Here is a 24,097-nt window from a genome sequence, read left to right on the forward strand (position 1 = left end):
ATTAATACAATAAGTAAAATGATATAAGATTTTAAAATTTAATATTATATTAATTAATAATTTATTATATAATACAAAACTATTTTATATATAGTTATATATTATATATAAATATTATATACAATATAAAAAATTAATATATATATATAAATTAGTTCGGTTTGATTTAAAAAAAAAAAATTAAAATCGAATCGATTTTAACCGGTTTAAAAAAATATTAACTCGTTATCGGATCGAACCAATTTCGACACCGGACCAATGACACCAATTTGATCTAGTTTACCAGTTTATCAGTCATTTTTTACCCCCTTACTAAAAGTTTACACCCGACCCGTGGGCCGTGAGAAAAGAAAAAAGTTTTTTAAGTCTACAGAGCTAAAGAGCTCATGGTAGCCCTCACAAACTTAAAAAATAGATTCTAACTCAGCAATCGGTGCTTCAAATATTTTAAATAGCTCCTAAGTCCTAAGTCTTAAGTCTGTCCCCTTATAATCTTAAAAAGTGCTGTCTTTTTAAAAACAAATTAGATCTCCTTAAAAAGAATAATTTTTTTACATTTTTTTTATAATATGGTCTCTTTTTTTTTTTTAATTAAAAAAAAAAGAAACCACATATTTATCCATTTAAAATTTGCACAAAACTTTGCCCCTGTCAACCATACGTCTCTCCAATGGTCATTCAATTCAGAATCCATCTCTAGTTTAAAAATTAAAACAAAAAAGAAAATTCCCTGTTCCTACCAATTTTAAAATGAAAAAAATAAAAATAAAATTACGAGGAAAGAACCTCGAAGAACCGAAACACAACAAATAAATTCCAAGCCGTCATTCAACAACTACAGCAGGATGCCAGGATCCTGGATGTGACCACCACCCCCAAAAACCCCATTGACAGACAAATCCAAACCCCTCAAAGTCAGATACCCGGAAGCTCAGAACAAACGAAGGGTAAGGAAAAGTATCACTTTCCTCCGTTAGACTTGTACAAATTCAAAGTTAGAGAATTCATACAGCCTTCCCCAGTTCTCTTTCATTTGTTATTTTCTGTCGGTTTTGTCGGCTCTCTCTCTCTCTCTCTCTCTCTCTCTCTCTTTTCCAATTCAATTCTTGACAGTTGACACTTCCCAGAGCCGGGGAGTGCCGGGGTTCTGTTTCCTCTCCTGAAAAAACCCTTTTTGACATTCAACATTTCCGTATTGTGGATATTAGACATATAGACCGACCCACACCCAAACAATCGATTTTCGGTTCGTATTCTTAATTTGCTAACCCAAGCAGCGCTGCAGCGGCCGGTACTGGATTGATTATTCATTCATTTCGCAAGTACGTGATTCTCCTGAGGAAAAAAAAGTACTTATTCTCCTATTATTACTCTTCGGTGGCTCTTTCTGTCTGAATCTGTTGGCTGTCGGATTACGCTCCCTTTCTCGAACTCCCCAATTTGTTGTTCCTCGCCAAATATTCAACCATTTTTCTTTTTGGGTTCTCTTTCTTAGCATATCATCTATCTCTGATCTCACCACAGCCATTAATTGTATCTTTTTTATTTTTTATTTTTCATTTTTTCGGCGATGGTATTTTTAATGATTTATCATGCGGATATTTTGAATCCTTTTGGGTGCAGATTAGGATAGAGAGCAATGTTCAGAAGCGTGAATTTACTTTGTAAGCTGCGCTCTCGAATTGTAAGTTCTTTTTTTTTTTTTTCTTTGCCGTGACGAGAGATGGATATGGGATCGACTTTCTTGGATAGTGAAGACAATTATTTGAATTTGTTTGGAATGGAAATTAATAATGACTTAAACCATGCAGGGCGAGCAGACTAGTCTCAAGAATTCCGTTAGATGGTTTCAGATACAGAGCTCCTCTGATCTTGTAATCTCTCCATCCCTCTCAAGTTTTCCTGCTGAAAAGGATTGCAGCTCGTAATTTGAGTCCTTGGTGCTATTTCTCGGTATTTCGTACTATATAGATTTGATGCTAAATCAAGTGTTAGTGCCCTTAGTTGATGTGTTTGGCAACCTGGTGGTTATATTCAGTCGGCTGTCTCATGTCAACGTTTGTATACAGTAATGCAGCAATTGATTTCTAATCTGGCTTCACTGCCGAGCCCCTTTTGATAGAATTCTGCTTATTTTAGTTGTCCTTTTGTCATCGTATATTTTATTTTATTTTTCCTGCTGCTTTCTTTACCAAAGCTTCTCTAAACTATACGTGTTATCTACATCCCAAGGTATGAATGTGGTGAAGCTTTGGAGTATGTCTTGTGCGTTGTTATTGATTGATAGTTGCTGGTACTTTAAAGTAATAGCTTATTCTGAACCTTTGTCTTCCGTAAATTTGCTCATACTATTCATTTTTACCACAGGATCTTCATTCCCAGCTAAAGGAGTTGATTCCTGAGCAACAGGTTTGTGTATTCTTGACTTCTGATTACGACTCATGTTCCAGTGCCTCTCCTCTTGTCTAATAAGCATCTGAGTTATTTATTTATTTTTATACTTCTGTGTTGAGTTTTCTACTAGTATTAAATCAGCAACCTATTTCAAAAAAAAAAAATCAGTAACCGATCCAGTTGTGATGGAACTTGTGTACCTTGGGAATTAGTATGGAAAGAGGAGTGGTTGCTAAGATATCAATTCGTATGGGAAGGAGGTGTTAAGATATAGATGTGGAAAACATAGAACAGCAGCTTGCGACTCTAGCAGATGCATTGGCTTGTAGTACTTGTTGGCCATCAAATGAATTGGAAAAGAATCATAACTGGGTCTTCCTTCCACCATGCTGTTATGATTCTTCAGCTTTGTTTTCAAACCAACCAACTCCCAAATTTGAACTTGTAATTCAAGTCATCATGCATTTGGTTTATCTAGGATGTGCAGTGAGGCAAAGGCAATGGTATTGACCGTGGACATTGTTCTTGGTTTTGAATTCTTTGCATTGCATTGTAAATGGGTTTTACATTGGATTGAAGTGCTAGTTAAGACTCCATATCCTTTCCATAGACAAGGATTCAACCTGCATCAGACTCGAGCTTGCTTTGTCATTACATTTCTAGACTAGTTGTATAGCTACTTTTTTTTTTTTTTTTAACAAAAAAAGGACTGGTTATATATGCTACAAGTGATTAGACTCTTGATTATAGCTAGCAAAGTATGTGAGAAGAAGTCTTGATTAGATGCTCATTTTCTTAATTTTTTTTATCTGGTTGCAGGAGCGCCTGAAGAAACTTAAGGCAGAACATGGGAAGACTCAACTTGGGAATATCACTGTTGATATGGTACATATGCTTCCTAACATTGGTGGTTGGTCTATTGCTACAATCTAATGTCAATGGCAAAAGTGAGCTATAACTTTTTTGTAACTTCTCACTTAATTATATGTCTCTCCCCAAGGTTCTTGGTGGAATGAGAGGAATGACAGGGTTGCTGTGGGAAACCTCATTACTTGACCCAGACGAGGTATAATGTTCAATAATAATTCTTGATTGTTTGCACAATAAATTTCATGGAGTGGGGATTTTCTTTTGCTTCATGTTATTGATTAATTTTAGGTTATGACTTTCATTCTATTGGTTATAGATCTGAAGGTGGCTTGTAATCTTGCAGGGAATTCGCTTTAGAGATCTAACAATCCCAGAATGTCAGAAGTTATTACCAGCTGCAAAGCCTGGAGGAGAACCCTTGCCTGAGGGTCTTCTCTGGCTTCTTTTGACTGGGAAGGTGTGTACCTTGTGTGTGAAACAATACACCGTTTTAGGATATATTGAGAACTCAATCCATATAAGAAAGCAGAAGAAATTACATATAACTTGAAATGTCAATAAAGATATGTGAAACCTTATTTGATTCTGTTTTTAGATGCGTGATCTCAACAGGTTTAGTTGTAGTGATACTTATAAAAAAAGTTTAGATGCAGTGCTACTTATAAAAAAAGTTTAAATGCGGTGATAATTGCCTATCATTCAACAATATCTTTTGCTTTTATTTTTTGGTTGGATGAGTGTAAAACCCCACTCCCCCAGGGTTACGAATCAAGTCATTTTTAGAAATCTCGGGAAACCCGTATGCCTAACCTTGACTTTAAGATTTTTTCTCCTTCATGAAGCACCAACTAGGAAGGATTCTCTATAATAAATAAAGTCAATCCTTATGAAAACACTTAAAGTCTAAAAGAGAGTTTGTGGAAGCACTTATTAAAATAAATTAAATCTCGTGCTTATCAAGAATAACTTCTTAAACTGAAATCATGAAATTGAGCATGTCATAAACTATCTAGGCCTCCGCCTCGCCTCCCTGGACCAAGTCCTGTCTTGCAGCTCCATCCTTACAAAGATCCTCACCTGGGGTGGTTAAAACATTTTTTTTTGATAAGTAATAATTTTATTGAAGAAATAGGCATAAGCCCAAGTACACAGGAGGTATACAAAGGATAAACATACAACTTCCAGAAAGAAAAAGAAAACAAACCCAGAAAACTAAAACAGGTTCAGAAAATTATCCACCATTACATAAGCTTTAGCCCCAAAACCCAAAGTACTCAAGAAAAAAACCCTAAGTTCTTCCAAAGAGCGTTCTTTATCTTTGAAACATCTCCCATTTCTTTCGATCCATAAGCACCACATAAGACAAGGGGGAATCATCTTCCCAACACATGCCGCCTTCTTACAGCCCTCCAAACCCTTCCACCCTACCAATAAATCCACCACATCTTTGGGCATTACCCAATGTAAACCTGTCCAGCTCAGAACCTCATCCCACAAGAATCTAGTCGCTTCGCAGTGAAGGAAAAGATGATTTACTGATTCTCCATCCCTTTTGCACATGACACACCAGTTAGTAATAAACAATCCTCTCCTTCTAAGATTATCAGATGTCAAGACTTTGCCCAAAGAAGCCACCCAACAGAAAAAAGCAACCTTGGGAGGAACTTTCGTTTTCCATATACTTTTCCATGGGAAAACACAACTACTATGACTTGACAAAACTCTATAATAGGATGAAACTGAAAACTTAGCATTTCCAGCAGAAGTCCATACCATGCTATCCTCCCTTTCAAGCACCAACTTTAAGTTGTAAAGTTAAACTGCAATGCCTGAACTTCATCCACTTCCCAATCATTAACATCCCTTTTGAAAATAACATTCCATTCAACCTTATTGTTGCTGCTGCAGTAAGAATCACAAACAGCTGCATTTTGATCCCTTGCAATTCTGTAAAGGGCAGGAAATTCCAGCTTAAGAGCAGCATCCCCACACCACAAATCATGGCAAAAGAGAATTTTCTTTCCATCTCCCACCTTCAATCTAAAATTATTAGAGAAGAAGTCCCATCCTTTTCTAATAAATTTCCACAAACTCACCCCATATGCTCCACTAGAAGCTTTAGAACACCAACCTCCCCACAAACTTCCATACTTCACATCTATCACATTTTTCCATAGAGCTTCACTTTCCAAATAATATCTCCAAAGCCATTTCCCAAGTAAAGCTCTATTAAAAACCTTTAAATCTTTAATCCCCAAACCACCACTATCCAATGGTTGACAATCTTTCTTCCAACTAACCAAGTGAAACTTTTTTTCCTCTCCTATACCGCCCCATAAGAAGTTATGAAATAAACTCCCAATTCTCTTTTCAACCCTTGCAGGAAGAGGAAAAAGAGAAAGGAAATAGGTGGGCAGGTTAGACAAAGAACTTTTAATAAGATTTAATCTTACCCCCTTAGACAAATAGATCCTCTTCCAACCCGCTAACCTCATTTCAATTTTTTCAATCACCCCATCGCATATGTCAAAGACTCAGTAATAGCACATCAGACTGTAAATGTAGTTTAACTTAACCTTAGGCTTGACTTTGAAAACTTCCATGCATAGTCATACATACGTATAGCATTTGGATCATTAATCAGTAACTTAAGTGGAATTTAAGAAGTAATCATGGCAATACATATAACATGTATGAATGAGTGATTGACTCCATGCATCTAACATGATTTATGCATGACTTGTTAATCTTGTTTTTCACTGGTATAGTGACCATTATAGCATATTTGTATCGATCCAATTGTCGTTGACTGCATAAATCATAGCATAACATATGATGAAGCACGCTTAGGTCCGTGTCACCGCATACATCATAGCATAGCATATGGTGGAGCATGCTTAGGTTTGTGTCACCGCATGCATCATAGCATAGCGTATGGTGGACCACACTTAAGTCTTTGACTTGAACATCCACCCATAAAATAAGGCCAATCATTAAAGCTTACCTATCGTTCACATGGCTTCTTTCTTATCTTATCTTATCATAATGCATGTGAACATGTTGACTTCATTAATTTTCATGATGTGTCATATGCATGGCATATCACTAAACATGGCATATTAGCATGATCATTACGTATCATAACATAAGCATTACATAACGTAATATAGCATAAGCATTACATAACATGACATCCCTAATAATATTGGGTCAGGGTGTTACAATGAGTGATTTTGAGGCGGTATTATCAAGAACTCCTAGTTTGGAAATGATTTATGTTGATCCTCTTTGTTTCAATTAATGAGTTAGTCATTTAAAAAACTGTGGAATTTCGAATCTGGGGACTTTTAAGTATCCAAGTTCAAATTCCTTGGGGGAAGGCGATGTCCTACAAGTATTATCAACTTTGCTATTCTCGTGCTATTATCACTACTCTTTCACACTGCTACTATCATCCTCCCCTCCACTTCCCCTCAACCGCTAGCACCACCACTATTGCACCTGCACTTGCCATCATCATGATCAGCTCACCATTCCAGAACCATTTCCAAGTTACTATCGTTATCATTGTAATTATCATGCCACTATTTCTTAAGTTTAAGTACACTGCTTGTAAAAAAAAAATAAACTCATAAAAACCATAGAGATGTACATGAATTTCCATGATTTTCTTTATAGGTGAAATTTCCATGAATTGAATTCCATCCCTCGAAAATTAGTTTTTTTAAATGTTCATCCAAATACAACCTTAGTTTTGAAAGTTTTGGTGTATTTGAAATCATTTTTTTTTTTAATCTTAGGTACCAAGCAAAGACCAAGTAGATGCTTTATCAAAGGAATTGCAAAGTCGTGCAAGCATCCCAGGTTCTGCAGCATATTTTTCTATATTAAACTACTTATAAATGAATTATATTCGTGTAGAATGGGGCAAATGCTCATACCCGAATACCAGCCTATAGTTTCTTCTTTATTTGAGCTATTGGAAAAGGTGATTGGATTTTGTTTTTGTTTTTTTATATAAGTAAGAAGAATTTAATGATCCATGTAATTAGGCCTTGCACGGGTACACAGGAAGTATACGAGAGATGAACCTAATTACATGCTAAATGCTATGGAAAATAGCATAAAAGTCATTAAAATCTCATTAAATACAATAGCCAAAGCCCAAAGTAACAATTTAAGAAAGGAACGGTCATTGAGTTGATTTGTATTATTCTTTATAATCACCATCAAAATACCAAAACGCCCCATCTTCTTTGCCTGGAGTCATGAGGTGCATTGCAAATGAATTCACTGTGCATTATCTCTGGTTGCAGATTATGCATTCAAGGCCATTGATTCTCTACCTGCTACAGCTCATCCAATGACTCAGTTTGCAACGGGTGTTATGGCCCTCCAGGTTGATTAATGGACTTCCAAACATATTGATTGTTAAATGATCTTCTTTTCTTGGATATTCTGCAAGTCAGTCTGTTCTTCATCAATTTAAATTTTCGTTTGAATGGTCAACCATTTGGTTTTGCTGGTTGTCGCTTCATCTTAAGTTTTCCTGAGCTCCATACCATAAAATCTTTGGGCTTCCCTTTTTAATTCATTTCCATCAATACTGATTTTGGAAGCCCTTCTTTACTGATCACGGTCAAGAGGGGTTCATAAGGGACCAACATAATTGCTCTTGGGCTTGGGGGTTATTAACTGCAATTTATTTGAAGAGTTCTTTGTTGCTCGCTGCTTCTTCTGATGTGCTTTTGTTTTCCTGATCTTAGTGATGCATGATACAGAGACCAATTTTCTGACCTCAACAATTTTTTTAGAGCTTTTACTTGATCCTTCTGCGTTTGGCCTTCTTATTAACAGATGCATATATTTTTATTCATCTATAGTTTCATTGGGAGTAGATGTTATGTTGTTCTCCTTGGGATCCCACTTCTTTTTACAAAGGCCTCATTGCTAATGAAATAATTTTGTGCTCATATGAAGCAATGAGAAACTCAGTAGTTCAACTACAAAATGACGAGTTTCTTCCTAAAACCTAGGTTGGTTTTATTGATTTTCTGAAGGTGGATGAGAAGCTTTCAAATATTTAATGATCTGATTTTTTATTTCAGGTTCAGAGTGAATTCCAGAAGGCATACGAAAAGGGAATTCATAAATCGAAGTAAGGTTCTTTCGACTGTATATTTTTTCCCCTAATCTGAACTATTTAAATTACATTTGGGTGTATATACTTTGTTCTTAGGTACTGGGAGCCTACATATGAAGACTCTCTTAATTTGATTGCTCGAGTGCCAATAGTGGCTGCCTATGTGTACCGCAGGTCAGTAAGGATATTATTTGTTGTTGATATTGCATTGGAGTTGTTCTGCAATGATGTAAACTTAAGAGCAGAGTTATAGAAGCCTTTAAAATCTTAAATGCAAGGATAAGTGTACTTATTTCTTACAAAAAATATCTGTCTCTTTGCAATTAGAGCAAACTTAGCCTGTTTGGGGTCAGAATTATTGCTGACTTCTTACATGCTTTTTTTCTTGAATTTTCTAAAATCATGTTGGGTTCTATTTCTTTTGTACGTGCATGAAGGATATACAAAGATGGGAAAATCATACCACCGGATGAGTCACTGGATTATGGTGGAAATTTCTCACACATGCTGGGATTTGATAGTCCTACAATGCAAGAACTTATGAGGCTTTATGTCACTATTCACAGGTTTTCCATAACGTTTTCTTCTAAACAATTATATAAATTATGAAATTGATTCATTTTTATTTAGCTTGACCGAGACATATTGGTAGGTAGGGAAACTCATGAGATTTAAACATGTTATTTCATATGTTTTTTGCAGTGATCATGAAGGTGGAAATGTTAGTGCTCACGCTGGACACCTAGTAAGTTACCCTTATTTGTTTTAAGCATTTTATTTGAGGCGCGTGTGTTTTGTATTTAATACACAGAATTTTCTGACTTGTACTGGAGTTAATGAAATAAGAATCAGTTTTTTTATAAGTAATAATCATTTCACTAAAAGGTATATTACACTTACAAGGAGATGTGTAAAGGACAATTATGTAGCTATAATTTGAAAAAGATACAAGATATTCATGAAGATTATGTCCATTAAAATCTATGGATGCGGTCTAGTGGAGAGAGTGAAGGTCTTGATCTCCTCTATTGCCATTTCCCTATCCTGCAAATTTTCTCATTTCTTTCCCTCCAAATGCACCATATGAGACAATGTAGGGGGGCTGTATTCCACACCCCTGAGATTTGTGGACTTCCACCTAATCCTCTCCATAAGTTAAAAAGATCTACTGTACATCTAGGCATAAACCAAGCCATACCAAGCCGGTTAAAGAAATAATTTCTGGAATACTAGCTTCCTGGTAATGTACTAAAATATAATATGCGGACCGACTGCTCTTGCATATATAACACTACTACTCAGCCTGATATATCTTTTTCTCCTATTTTCCATGGTAAGAATCTTCTTGGGTAATGCTGCCCATGTAAAAAATTCAGCTCTTGTAGGTACTTTTGTCTTCCATATTTTCTTCCAAGGGGTATGCTCCCCCTAGGTCTAAGGTTCAAATCACCTTTGGTGCAAACAATCTCTAGGAGCTATCGAATTGGAGGATTATTTTGTTGAATTACCCGAGGTGTACTTGCGGGAAACTCCTTGCCGAGGGCCTGTGCACCCCTGGGATTAGTCGGGATGCTGTTCCAGAACACCCAGTGCCAAAAAAAAAAAAAAAAAAAAAAAAAAAAAACAACTTCATTGCGCAAAGGTGTTCCAATGCTCGTGGTCACTACATGGCTTTAGTGGAGTACGGTGGTGGCGGTAGACGTAGTTTTATTTTTATAACAGAAGAGAGAGGGTTAGGGATGGAGGAGGTGCTGTGGGAGTTTGTAGAACAGGGTGGAAATAAGAGGGGTCCTAGAGGTGGGGTAGCTTTGAGGCTAGTGGCAGTGGTGGATCAATAGCAAACTCGATCATACAGGGAGGCCTTGGTGCAGATAGTGGTGCCGCTGCAGTCTCATGAGCAGAAGAAGGGTGGAGGTAGGGGTGCTATGGAAGCTCAGAGAGGAGACACCAGAAGAACCAACAAATGTTGGGGCTAGAAATGTATGGCCCTTAGGAGGATTTTATGTCCTTAGTGCCGACGCAAGGATTGCACGTTTGACAGAGTGCTCTTGATTAACGTGATCCTGCCACCTTTCGACAAGTACAATCTCTTCCAACTTGCCAATAAACGTTCAATCTTCTCAATTACTGGGATATGTATAGCCCTTGAGGCGGCCCGTAGGGGAAGACAAAGGTAATTCATGGGGAGAGAGGAGACCTTACATCCAAGAGTGCTAGCTTGTTGCGGACATTACCAATTGGAACCAACTCAGACTTGGCTAAGTTCACTTTCAAACTGGACATAGCCTCAAAACAAAGTAGAAGTGCCCTTAGTGCCCGAATTTGGCTTTGTTCTGCCTCACAAAATATTAGATTATCATCTGCAAACAACAAGTGAGAAATATTAAGAGAATCACTGACCAGAAAGCCAGCCACATAACCTTTGTTAACCAAGGCCGAGATCATTTTGCGGAGCGTCTCCATGACAATGACAAACAGTAGTGGGGACAAAAGGATCCTTCTATCTTAACCCATAGGAGCTATTGAAGAAACCCATCGGACTACCATTCACCAACACCGATAATTTCACTGTTGATATGCACCATTTGATCCATGAGTACCATCTCTCTCCAAAGCCACACCTCTCAAGCAAGTAAAGTAGGAACTCCAAATTAACGTGATCATATGACTTCGCCATATCTAGCTTAGATAAGACACCTGAGTTGCCAGACTTGAGTTTACTATCTAGGCAGGCAATGAGAATCAAATCCAGAATTTGTCTGCCCCTAACAAATGTGTTGTGGGGGAGATGAAGCACTTTGGAGGTACAAGGGGCGTTTGGAGTGGGAGTGTGGAGGCATATTAGACAAGGATGAGGGGTGTTTGCCTGCCACACTAGACTTGTGTTGGGGGATGGCTCTAGAATAAAATTCTGGTACGACTTATGGTGCAGAGCAAATGCCCTCAAGGACTCATTCCCTTCAGTTTTTAGGATTGCAGCTGAGAAAGAAGCTTCAGTGGCAGAACTCATGGAGATATTTGGGGGCCTAGTCTAATGGAATGTGAGCTTTACTAGGGCTGCCGAAAATTGGGAAGTTGATAGCTTTGAGGACGTCTTTTGACTCTTGTCTTCCATAAAACCGAGCCCTCAAAGAGCTGCTGACCCATTGTGTTGGGTACCCTGCAAGTAAAGGTATATTCTTGGGTCACTCTTTCTATAAGTCTCACACACAATTGCCGAACAGCCACTTTCCATGGAGAACGATTTGGAGAAATAAAGCGCCTCCCAAATCGGTGTTTTTTGCTTGTACAGCTTCACTGGTTACAATTTTGATGATTGACAACTTGCGGAAACATGAGGTGACTATAGTGGACTGGTGTTGTATGTGTAAAAACAGTGACGAGACTGTGGATCATCTCCTCTCCTCTTGCATTGTTAGGTTGCCAGAGCTTTATGGGACGTTATATTCAAATGGTTAGAGCTAGCCTGGGTTATGCCTGCTATAGTGGTTCAATTTTTGGCCAGTTGGGCAAATCTAGGCGGTTTTCCACAAGTTACTGCTATATGGAAGATGGTACCTATTTGTATTCTTTGATGCGTATGGCAGGAGTGTAATGACCGAATGTTTGAGGACAAAGAGCGCACACTAGAGGAGCTGAGATTATTTTTTGTTAGAACTTTGCTTTTATGGGCCAAAGTTGTTGATTTTAATTAATGGCCTTGATCTTCATGATTTTCTTATTTCCATTTCTCCCTCCTAGATAGGTGTTAGCTCTTGTCTAGCATCTTGTGTACTTGGGTTATGCTTATTCTTATTAATAGAATGGTTTAATTATAAAAAATTAAATAAATACATTATAAAAAGACCAAGTGCCTCCCTTTCTTGGATGGGGCTTAAAGTAGCTTGTCTTCATCGCCTTCTCTGAAACCAGTGGAGTACATCAATTAAAGATTGTCATAGATGCCTTGGTCTCTCTCAATCATGAGGCACCTTGAAAAACTTAACATTTCATTGGGGCTTGATGGAGTCAATTGGTTGATTCCATAAGATCTACCTGAGGCATTCTTATCTTGAGCCAGAATCTAATCCTAGTATCATATTTCACTTCAAATCTAGTGTGCTTAGCAACCTTTCCCCACCCTTTTCTTATATGCTTACGTAATCCCACCCCCCATAAGAGCCTTGAACCTCACCCTCCTATGAACATCTATACTTAGCATCCACCATCACTCTCTGCAAGGCATTTCTCTTGTTCAAATATAACCAAAGCCACTTCTGCAATAGTGCACAATTAACGAAGATCAAGTTCCAAATTCTTAGCTCACACTTGGGGACTTGAGAGCATACTTTGACCACAATCTTACCATGTGGAACTTATATTCTTCTCATATCCCAACCCAAATAATTTCCCTCTGTATCTTTTCTATACAGTTAGCTACATTGGCTCGAAGTTGAAATAAAGACATGAAGTATGTTGGTAAGTTATAATACTGTTGATCAACATGATCCTTCCACAATTGGACTGATGCATCCTTTCCAACCTGCCAACCTTCTTTCTATTTTCTCAAAATTGCCTTATCCGGGAAGCCCCCAAAGGAAGACCGAAGTACTTCATTGGTGAAGTTGATTCCTTAGACCCTAAATTGTCTGCTAAACCCACTGCAACCAGCTCAAATTTATCTGAACTTTTAGCACTGGGACTCCTTCAAAGCATAGGAATAAGCATGAACACAACGAAGGTAATTTGGGTTTACCCACAAAACAATAGGGTATCGCCAACATAAAATTAGTGTGATATGTTAATGTTACCATTATTTTGCCTCCCAAAAAAAAAATAAAAAATAAAAAATAAAAAATTAAGGAACCATCCATCAACGCTGCGAACATTCTGCCGAACACTTCCATAACTATGACATAAAGCAAAGGTGACAGCGGCTCTCTTGGCATAGGCTACGTGAGCTACTACAGAAACTGGAAGGAATCACATTCACCAAGATAAAAAAGCACGCAATGGATATATATTGCTCAACCCATGAGCACCATTTTCCCTTGAACCGCATCTCTTCAATGGATATAGAAGGAGTTCCCAATTGACATGATCATAAGCCTTTATGATTTGTACCCTATACAATACTCTTAGCTCTTTGGATGTGAGTATATTATATATATTTTCGTTGGCAATAAAAATGAAGCCTATGATTTGTCTTCCTCTAAAAAAAGCATTTTGAAGCTTCAAAATCATATTTTCTCACTGTTTGTACCCTATTCGCAAGTACTGGGGAAATAATCTCGTATACCTCATTCACCAAGCCAATAGGTCTATAATCTTTGACATCACTACCACTAGTACTTTTTGCATAAGTGTGATGATTTTAGCATTGAACTTTTTTTGAACTTACCATGGGCATGGAATTCATGAAATACGTGCATTATATCCTTATCCTTATTCTCCTTAATCACCTCCCAACATACTCATAAGAAAGCCGTAGGAAAACCATCCAGACCCGGTGCCTTGTCACTGTTAACAGCTTTCACCACTTCAAGAACCTCCGTCTCCTCAAATGACCTTTCTAGTCTGATAAATGACTCCTCAATGAAACCAAAATATACGCCATTCAGCTTAGGCCCCTGGTCAGCGTGCTCAGAAAACAATCTTTCATAAAGCTGTGTGATATGGCTTCTTATCTCCTTTTGATCCATACATGTTGAGCCGTCAACCATTAGAATCTCAATAGAACCATTTCTCCCATCCAAGTTGATAGAAAAACCAAAGCACTAGCTTTGTGCAGCTCACCCACAAGTCTATCCCATCCCAGTCCTTTAAGGCCTTCTGGTATAACTACAAAGCCTTGTCGACCTCCTTCTCCATACTCTGCAATGGCTAATATCTCCGAACGTTGTTGGGCCAAATATGCTCTGTTTCCTCCCCGAGTGTGTCTGATAAACTCTGGCTGGCTGACTGCCTGAATCGTCGACACAATTGTGTCCTCCACCTACCCAACACTAGTATGGCTTAAAGAGACACTTATCATCGCCCCTCTACTCTTCTCTATTATGCTCATTATAGTAGCTCCTGTTTCCATTCTTGCCTCGAAAACCTTGGCTTCACCCGAAAGAATCTCGGTATACCCATTTTTTCGTCTTTGAAAACAGATTTAATAAGATGTTGGAGTTATCCCATAACAGTGAAGGAGAAAGAAAGCAGATAGACGAGGAAACTATTCCCAGCAAGGATCACTGTTACTATCCATTGGAGTGAGGGCGAGAGAGAATGCAGTAAAATAAAAATTTGAATTTATCAGTCCTAAAACTTGTGATCATTTTATTAATGTTATGACTTTTTTATGGGTTTTATTAATGTTATGACATTTCAATATAAACAGTTCATTCTGCTGATGTTCAATTGATGGGTTATACTGAAATCAGGTTGCTAGTGCACTTTCAGATCCTTATCTTTCATTTGCAGCTGCATTGAATGGTTTGGCCGGACCACTCCATGGTTTGGCTAATCAGGTACGCTATCTTCTGTTGTGACATCATAGATGACCTGCTTTATAGAAGAAATCACCTCATATTCCCTTTTTATTCCCTTCCTTTTAGTAACTAATATTGGTGTTGGAAATGCATGCTTGTATTATAAAGGTTGATACAGAAGTTTTTATGCTACTTGTGTGTGCTGTGGTTAACAACTTAATTGGTTTTCAGAAGTTTCTCTTGTATACTTCCTGTGTATTTGGGCTATGCCTATTTCAATATTAATAAATATCTTCTTACTTATTGAAAAAAAATAAAATTAATTGGTTTTCAGATCTCAAAAGACATGAATTGTATACTTCTCGATGCAATACTTCAATGTATATTCAGTGGTCATAATTGCATTGTATGTACTTATATGGAATAAGAGTCAGCACCACAACATTTATATATCAATATTAGCTTTAGCTGGTAGCTGGATGCCTATTTTATTATGTGAACTTAAAAATAAGATCTTTGAGGCCTCCTCCCCCCCTCTCTCTATAAAAAATTTATATGTACTCATAAAAAATATGTGATTGAAGAAACAACAATACATATCCTTGCTAATTTTGTAAATGAGGCTGTATGCTGTTTATGGATGTCCATAGCTGACTAGCTGCTTCATTTTACTTTTGCTGTAATCATAATCAGCGGTGTCTTGTATACATAATCTCACTCCTCCATATACTTGAGCATTCTCTCTTTTCTGTTGTTTTTTTCTAAAAGACAAGAAGTTGTCATAGTTGCTTCAGTATTTTGGCTTTACATGTCTTGAATGGTCATCCTAGCAACACTTCCTAAATTTCTAATCATGGGATACATCTCCTTTCTGATTGCAGATATTTGTTGCTCCTCCCTTTTTCTCTCTCCCTTCTCTGATTTCCATGATATTGTGATTGCAGGAAGTTCTGCTTTGGATCAAATCTGTAGTTGATGAGTGTGGAGAGAACATAACCACAGAGCAGTTGAAAGAGTACGTTTGGAAAACTTTAAAAGGTGGAAAGGTAAATACTATCTTAAAGTTATCGCACCCTAGCGTTGAGGTTTAATTTAACCGGGCAATTTGAACTGCATCCAACTGGGTAACCATAAGTGCATATGCTTATATGGTTTGAGATTAACAACTGGGCGGCCTGTAGGTGGTTCTGGTTACTCATATATTGTAGTTCTAGTTAAGATATATTGTAGTTCTAGTTAAGAATTCTTATGTTGAATGGAAAAGTCAGTCTCTGGCTCCCTCTCGCTTAAATCTCAGCCATTTATTGCTTATCTTGCTGGTAGTTGTTTCAACCACTTTTTATTTTGATTTGAACCTCTGCCAACATTGTATGTCTGCGTGAACAGTAAAAATCCAAATGATTGCACAGGAGCCTGATATAGCCCTTAATTCTGCTTCCTAAACCTTTTTTTTTTTTTTTAAAAAAAAAAATTCCAATCTTCCTATTGATGACATATCAGTTTATTTTTCGTATACTGCCATCTTCAATTGTGATTGATGGCTACTTTTGGCAGCGTTGATATTTCTTTTTCTATTTTAAAAGCAGCATTCATACTTCTTTTAAATTTAATGCATGTTTTGAATCTGCATTGTAATTTTTAGGGAATCTCTTGTACAACACCTTGTATGGATGATGTCTTTCCTTGTTATCAATGAAATCTCTACTTTGAATTTTTTGCTTTTCTTCAACAAATAATTTCATGGTCCAGATTTAGTCTTCTTTGAGATTTGATCTATTCATCTTTCTCTATATGTGCTTTGCAGTTTCTATGTCTTCCAACTGTCAAATTTCAGTGAGTAAAATATATCTAAAAAAATATAGCAAGGAAAATGAGATGCCTAATAAAACTGAATTTGCAACTTTGCTAATTCAAATTTAGTACTTAAGCTGGAGATTACGTAAGAGTTGTCAAAATCCTTTTATTTACAAACTTGCAAATGAAGAAGAGTATAGCCATTAACAGAAGGGGGAACAAAAGAGAACAAAAAGGAAAGAGAAAAGAGGAGCTCTCCACGGTTGTGATATTATTTTATTTTGGTGGTTTGCCTCTATGAAAATAACTTTTTTTGTTCTCTGCTGTTTTATGCCGACCTCAGGAAGTTGCAGTACCGCGATATTTACTTGCCACTTGTGGTCTTTTTATTTTGCTTAGTTTTCTTTCAACTCCCGCCACTTAAATTCATCATTTTTAAGTCTTGGTCTGGAGAGCTGTTGATTCTATCTTGAATTCATCTTAGTTCTTGTTTGAATTTACAGGTTGTTCCTGGATTTGGTCATGGAGTTTTGCGTAAAACAGATCCAAGATACACATGTCAGAGAGAGTTTGCATTGAAGCACTTACCCAATGATCCGCTGTTTCAGCTGGTTAGCCCTCAAGCCTTGATACAGGAACCTGAAGAAGGGTGTTTTGTATTTGGTAAATGATTTCTTTTTGTGCTAATCTAGCATTGACCATGACAGGTTTCCAAGCTTTATGAAGTTGTGCCTCCTATTCTTACTGAGCTTGGCAAGGTAATTTGCTGATGTTTGCTTTGAGCACAAAATACATAATTGATTGGTTCTTATGCTGAATGCCTATTATTATTTGTGTCTTTCACCATACTGAAGTAGAAAAACTCTCGAGAGTCAGAGAGTTGTGGGCAAAGTCTGTAGGACATGTTAGAAAATTGTTCAGCATTGTCTTTTATTTCTATAGCGTGGATGAATTTCAACATCAACTAATAAAATCAGGATTAACAGTTTGGTTGTGAAAGTACACATACATGGCTATATATATGTTTGTGTGTGTAAATATTCTCTATGAGGGATTGCTATCCTTTCCAAATGACTTGGTCTGCTTAGGGGAGGCCCAACCTATCATCCTATTTCCCCCCCTGCCCATTATTTTTCTACGTTTTTCATCATATCTCTCCAATTAGAACTGGAGCTGGCTCTTTCCTATCGTATCTTCCTGTTTACCCCTCCCCATTTGTAGACCTTTACACTGCATGCTGAATCAGAATTTCTTTCTTCAAGATCATCATTATACTGTGGTTTCTTTTAATCTAGCCACATCATGATAAAAAAATGCTGATTGTATTTGGTCTTTGCAATTATTGTAGGTTAAAAACCCATGGCCCAATGTTGATGCTCATAGTGGGGTGCTGCTGAATTATTTTGGTTTATCTGAAGCAAGGTATGACATTCTGTTTCTCTCTGAAATATTTGGACGTGATTTTTTATTTAGCTATAAATACTCTTTGTGAGAGGTGATAATGTTTTTCAACATTGACAGATATTTTACTGTCCTTTTTGGTGTATCAAGAAGCATTGGGATTTGCTCTCAGGTTTGATTTGCCCCTACTTGCGTTTTCAGTTATTCACTTATGTCCCTTAGTGCTGTAAACTCCTGTGAAGGCTCAAATTTATCATCTACATTCTTAAATGCGCAAGCAATAGTGAATTTTCCAACTCATTCTTCTACTTTTTCTACCATCCTTCTATCACAGATGAACAAAATCCCACCGGAAGCCCCACATTTGCACCCCAATGGCACCATAGGGTGTCCCACTCCCTCAGTCCCTCCACCTCTTTGACTAGAGCTACCTCTCTTGTGCTCGTAATTAATAGAACATGTCAACCTTTGTAGATTTCAATTCTCTCTAAACTTGTTAGAACCAAAGTTTGTTGATAACGGAATGCCTCAATGGCAGTAAACAACACCATTAATTCCGCTTCAAAACCTTCACAAGACCGACCCATGTGAATATAGAAACCTTTCATCTTCTGTACAATCCATTCCAAGTATTTTGGGGGAGGGAGATGTGAGGGTCTAGATGTTACAGGACTCTTCCATAACAGCTGGATTTGTCGTTGGCATTGTCTGTGCTCCCCGTGGCTATTAATTCTCTTGTTTTCTGGAATTTTAAAGATTTTTGCTCTCTATTCTTTCTAGTTGGGTGTTTCCTTTTGTATACTTATGTCCTTGGTTGTCCCTTTTCTCTTTAATAAGCTTATGTCCTTTGGAAATCATTTGAATTGTATCTTTCTTTTGTTCAGCTGATATGGGATCGAGCTCTTGGATTGCCGCTTGAGAGGCCAAAAAGTGTTACAATGGACTGGCTTGAAAATTATTGCAAGAAAGCAGCATCAACTTGAAAATTGGTGGTGTTTTGCGTCAAGTATTCTAATAATATTCAAACAAGCTTGGCGTTTTGCAACAGATGAAGGGATTGTCCGAGAGTCGTCAGTTACTACTGTCTGTGGTCAGATTGCAACGAGCACGATTAATCGTTTCGAAACTTCCGTTCCTTTTTACATGTTTTTCTTTAATTAGAAAGAGCAATCTGCTCTATGAATCTCCACTTTGGTTTATGTAGAGACCAACTTTGTGTGGTATAATAAATGGAACTAAAGAAAGCAAAGCCTACTTGGAGGCATCTGAATAATAATTGCTACTAGACGTGAATAGAGACTGTATTACGTTGCCATTTTAAGCCTTGGAGCATCAGTACTGAATCTGTGAGCTTCGCTGCTCATTTTTTTCATATTACACACTGCACTTAGGTTTTTTTTTTTTTTTTTTTTTTTTTAAATCATTTAAAAAAAAAATAGTTTTATTCTTTTTAAACTAATTGAGTTATTATCCATACACTACATATTTAATAATTAACTTTTATTGAGTTAACTAAACACGACTAGTTTAACACGTTTTGTGTAAATTGCTTAAGCTAACTCGTATATTTAACTTGACCTAATTAATATAATTTTATATATAATATGTTCATAGATAAACTATATAAATCATTAACTATCAATATTTAAATCAATTATTTATAAGAAAATTAATATATACATATAAATCATTGACAATTAAATAGTCAAATACTAATGTTGATGTCACATCCTAACAATAAATATATATAAGTCTAAACATCCACAGAATTTATTCGAATTAGAGAGGTAGATTGCAGGTTTCTGAGTTGACCTATAATTAACACGTTTATTAATCATCTTATTAGGTCAACTCATTTGGACAAAAATCTGTTTATATAAAATCAAAATACACTTATGTTTGCCATCTTCAAATTAGAATACCTCTACCACGGGACACCTAAGAGTAGGACTGTTTATTAGGGCCGACTCGGTCTGGAACCCGCATACCCGGATTCCGGTTTCGGGTTCTAGCCCAGATTAAGTTTGGATTGGAACCTGCATCATTAAAACTGGATTTATCCTGTTTAGACCCAGGTAGAAAATCCAGGTTCCATATTCATAACCCGATTAACTGGGTTTGTATATAAAGTACAAAAAAAAAAAAAAAACCTACGTCTCCTTCCCCTCCCCCCACCCCCCCCCCCCCGATTCAGTCTCTGTACGTCTCCTTCCCCTCCCTCCCGATTCAGTCTCTCTACATCTCCTTCCCCTTCCCCTGATTTAGTCTCTAATTTTAGTCTCTCGATTCAGTCTCTCTATGTCCCCTTCCCCTCCCCCCCCCCCCCCCCCCCCGGATTCAATCTCTCATCTGCTCTCTCTCTTTCTCACAACCCTAGCTATGAAACCGTAGTCGCCGCTGCCGTGATGATCTCAATCCCCCCTTGTGACGCCCCCAGATTTTACTTGGGATCGAACGAACATCTAAAGCATCGGGACATACAACACAAGATTACTTGTTCCTGTTCATAATATATAAGATGCATCTAGCATTATGCAATATTCGCAGCGGATAATTTTTTTTTAAGCAAAACTATGCACCAAACTTATAACATCACAAATAGTTAAATTATAATCTAAATATACTTAACAAAATAAACATCCACGATTTCAGTACGAGTCTCAGAAGACTGTAATATCAAAAACATGTGAGGTCAGATTCTATATTTACATTATCAAAATACACTATTGAGGAAGTTCGTCGAGTAACTCGTGTAACTCGACTAATGAGGCCAGAATACTATCCAAAAAATAACTAGAGAAGCTATAAGCTCCGCGTCATGTCTGCGACATCTAGTCAACCTCCTTCAGTCTACCAATATCTGCTCCCTGCTCTGATCCTGATACATTGCCTACCATTCGGAGGGGGGGGATGGTAGTTGGGACTACCACGGTGAGATTTGATTACAAATCTTAATAAGTTAACAGAAAACTCACACACAGGTTAATGATGCATGCATGGCAGTAAAAGCATGAATGCATAATTAAAATCGTAAGTAAGCATATCATAACTAGACATATAGTATGACATAACTGACATAACCTGAACTAAAACATGAACTGAACTTGACTTAACATGACATGAACTTGAACTTCTAATATAACATGGGCTAGCAACATAACATGAACATAAACTTGAAACATAACATGGACTTGAATCATAGCATGAACGTGAACATACATAACATAAACATGAATTTGAATTTAACATAAACCTGAGTATAACATGACATAAACGTGAACTTGAGACATAATGTAAACATGAACATAACATAACATGAACGTGAACTTGAACAAATATATACGTGAATATAATATGACATGAACGTGAACATGAACATAACATAACATGATATGAGCATCAACTTGAAACTTAACGTGAACATGAACATAATATGTACGTGAACATAACATAACATAACATGAACTTGATTTGAAACTTAGTCTTATCTCATGGGGTCACCATGATTGCTTATTCTTACCTCCTTGACATAAACTTGGACTCTTGTTCAATTGACTTAATTAATAACGTGACCATATGGGTGCTACACGGGTCCCCTTGAGCCATGTGTCCCTGCCGATTACTGCATCACAACACAGGTATCTACACTAGCTGTGAGTGCGTTAATATGTACTCCACAGTTGTTGTGGCCCCACATATTCTACGTGTCACAATTGCTTTGTCTCACATAGTGTAAACTCCACAGTTGTTGTGACTCCATACTTTATGCTCCACAGTTGTTGTGGCCCCATGAATTGTTTGTGCCACACTTGTTGTGAATACACGTAAAATAAAATATGGCACCATTGGTGTTAGTGCCTGGCGCGCTCTGGTGACCAGTTAATTAGGCCCCATTCGCAACTTGTTGATTGTACTTTGTCAACTCAGGAAATTTCACATCTATTTAGACACTCCATCGTGAACAAAGGAGTTTCGCTAGGATATTATCCCATCCTAGTACTTAGGGTCGTGATTGACATGAATAACTTAACATAAACGGGATCTGAAACTTGATTTAACATAAACTTGATTTGACTTCTTTACTTAGTATGACATACTTGCAATGGTGAATATTACATGATATGACGTACATGTAACATGTGGCATACTTAACATGGCATGCTTATAACATATAGCAATACGTGACATAATAGATTGTATAACAGATAAATAGTTGTGATAGAATAAATCATGCATAACAGATAAACATGTAATGACGTGGCGTGACATGACATATATGATAACATGCATACATAAATTATAGTTCTATTATCCATCATACATACATAGTAAACTGATAGTAAGTTAGAAGCTAACTTACCTCGTTTGTCACGTTCTATGAAAATAAAGTGCGAAACATGAGGAACTGTAAGAGGGTATTCTAAAAGTTATAAATTTAATTACTAACAATTGGAAGCATGAAAACAAGCTAACTTAGAGTAAAATGACCATTTTACCCTCTACATGTGAGAAAATGACCATTTTACCCCTAACTTAAGGATTTCGTACCCTAACTCCAAAAATATTTTCACCTCATGTAAATTTTGTCCTAAACTCAAATATCAACTCAGAAAAATTTAAAACAAATCACAATTATGGAAATCACACTATGGCTGAAACATCCATAGGTCATTTCTCTTGATTTTTGTTGCAATTCCTTTCAACTTCAAAACTCATGCTTAAATCAAAATTCTGTAACAAAGATCTTCCTATTCTAAGTTTAAAACCATACTTAAAATATTCATTTAGAGAAAACTAATAATCAACACCAAACTTTTTATAAAAAGATCCAAACACTTGAGTCACAAGCTTTGACCCTAAATCAAAACATTTACAAGAATTCCAAAAAATCAAATCTTACTTCTAACATATTCATAACATCATCCAAAGATCAACCATGCTTTAAATCATCAAAATAAAGTCACCCAAAATCACAAAATAACACTTGGAGTTTTTGGTTTTATACTTAGTCAAAAAATAGAAACTTTTTCCTCAATTAGCTTTGATTAATCTCTTGATCAATGGCTTAAGAAGGTGAGATCTTTAAAATAAAGGATCACATGGTTTTAAAATGTGTCCTAAAGAATATCCAACCATCAAACTTAAAATCACATGGCTAAAACTCAATAAAACATGGATCTAACCCAAAAAATCAAATCTTAGGCCTAACCGAAATTCTCTTGCATAGAAAAATTATATCTTTAAAACTAATGCTAAATATATTCAAAATAACATCATAACATGAAAATAAGAGATTTGGGATCATCGTATAAAAATATCAAAGCCATTAGAGTAAGATCAAACCACGAAATATTCAAACCTTATCCGAATAAAAACTGTTTTTCCACTTCCAGTTTTCAAGTTTCTAGATCTAAGAAAATCTATCATCAAAAGATTTATTCATGCAACAAAACTTCAATGATCACTCTTAAACACATGCTAAAAACACTCCATAAAAGTTTCAGACTAAGATATGTCCATTAGTTTGGTCAAAAATTCCAAAACATAATATACTCTCCAGTTTCAAGCCTAGAATGACCTTTCCATGGTTAAAAATACTTTCGACCAACCAAATGACCAAGGAATGATACGACTAATATATCTATGGCAACTAGACTCAAAGAAGAAAAACTTTTATGAGGATTCATCATGTGAAAATACTTACAAAAGATCGAAAAGCTCCATGCAAAAAGACCCAGAAATCTGCCCGAGAGAGCTCTTTTGGGTTTATCTCTAAGAACATGGTGAAGAAGTGATAAAAGGGAAGGAGGTGTGTCTTGCACGACTCAAGGCTTCTGTAGGGGGAGATATGGACCTGAATGACCTTGATTGGAGGTGGCTATGTGACATAAAGTGGAGAATAGTGAGGGGCAAAGGATAGCTTATAGAAGCTATGAGGTATGGGGATTGATGGGGTGGGTTTCTCCATCTCATCAAGGCACTATTGGGTGCAGCTAAGGACAGTGAATGGTCTGTCATGTGGGGGAGGAAATTTTTTCAA

At 36.8% G+C, this 24,097-nt stretch overlaps 1 protein-coding gene across 3 annotated transcripts; it reads left to right on the forward strand.

Moving 5' to 3' along the window:
* Window positions 1–791: 791 nt before the first annotated feature.
* On the forward strand, window positions 792–19,429 carry LOC122299187 (citrate synthase, mitochondrial). 3 transcript variants are annotated; one of them, XM_043109242.1, is made up of 20 exons: window positions 792–947; window positions 1,624–1,684; window positions 1,812–1,874; window positions 2,368–2,409; window positions 3,214–3,279; window positions 3,395–3,460; window positions 3,608–3,721; window positions 7,065–7,128; window positions 7,581–7,663; window positions 8,373–8,422; window positions 8,504–8,581; window positions 8,845–8,973; window positions 9,110–9,152; window positions 14,815–14,901; window positions 15,807–15,908; window positions 17,160–17,267; window positions 17,364–17,414; window positions 18,005–18,078; window positions 18,178–18,229; window positions 18,942–19,429. In XM_043109242.1, exons 2-20 carry the CDS (start codon window positions 1,640–1,642, stop codon window positions 19,038–19,040), a joined length of 1,416 nt encoding a protein of 471 aa, XP_042965176.1. In that variant the 5' UTR covers window positions 792–947; window positions 1,624–1,639; the 3' UTR covers window positions 19,041–19,429. The 3 variants fall into 3 exon arrangements, with proteins under 3 accessions (XP_042965176.1, XP_042965178.1, XP_042965177.1); XM_043109244.1 differs by lacking the exon at window positions 792–947 and adding an exon at window positions 967–1,349; XM_043109243.1 differs by lacking the exon at window positions 792–947 and adding an exon at window positions 967–1,322.
* Window positions 19,430–24,097: the final 4,668 nt, after the last annotated feature.

The sequence above is a fragment of the Carya illinoinensis genome, chromosome 16, assembly GCF_018687715.1.
Source record: "Carya illinoinensis cultivar Pawnee chromosome 16, C.illinoinensisPawnee_v1, whole genome shotgun sequence".
NCBI lineage: Eukaryota > Viridiplantae > Streptophyta > Magnoliopsida > Fagales > Juglandaceae > Carya > Carya illinoinensis.

What these genes read in the sequence shown, in the direction of transcription:
- LOC122299187 (XM_043109242.1), top strand. Translation starts at nt 1,640, where the DNA reads ATGTTCAGAAGCGTGAATTTACTTTGTAAGCTGCGCTCTCGAATT. An exon ending in GTAAGCTGCGCTCTCGAATT is followed by an intron (nt 1,685 to 1,811) that starts GTAAGTTCTTTT and finishes TAAACCATGCAG; the next exon opens with GGCGAGCAGACTAGTCTCAA. An exon ending in GGAATATCACTGTTGATATG is followed by an intron (nt 3,280 to 3,394) that starts GTACATATGCTT and finishes TCTCTCCCCAAG; the next exon opens with GTTCTTGGTGGAATGAGAGG.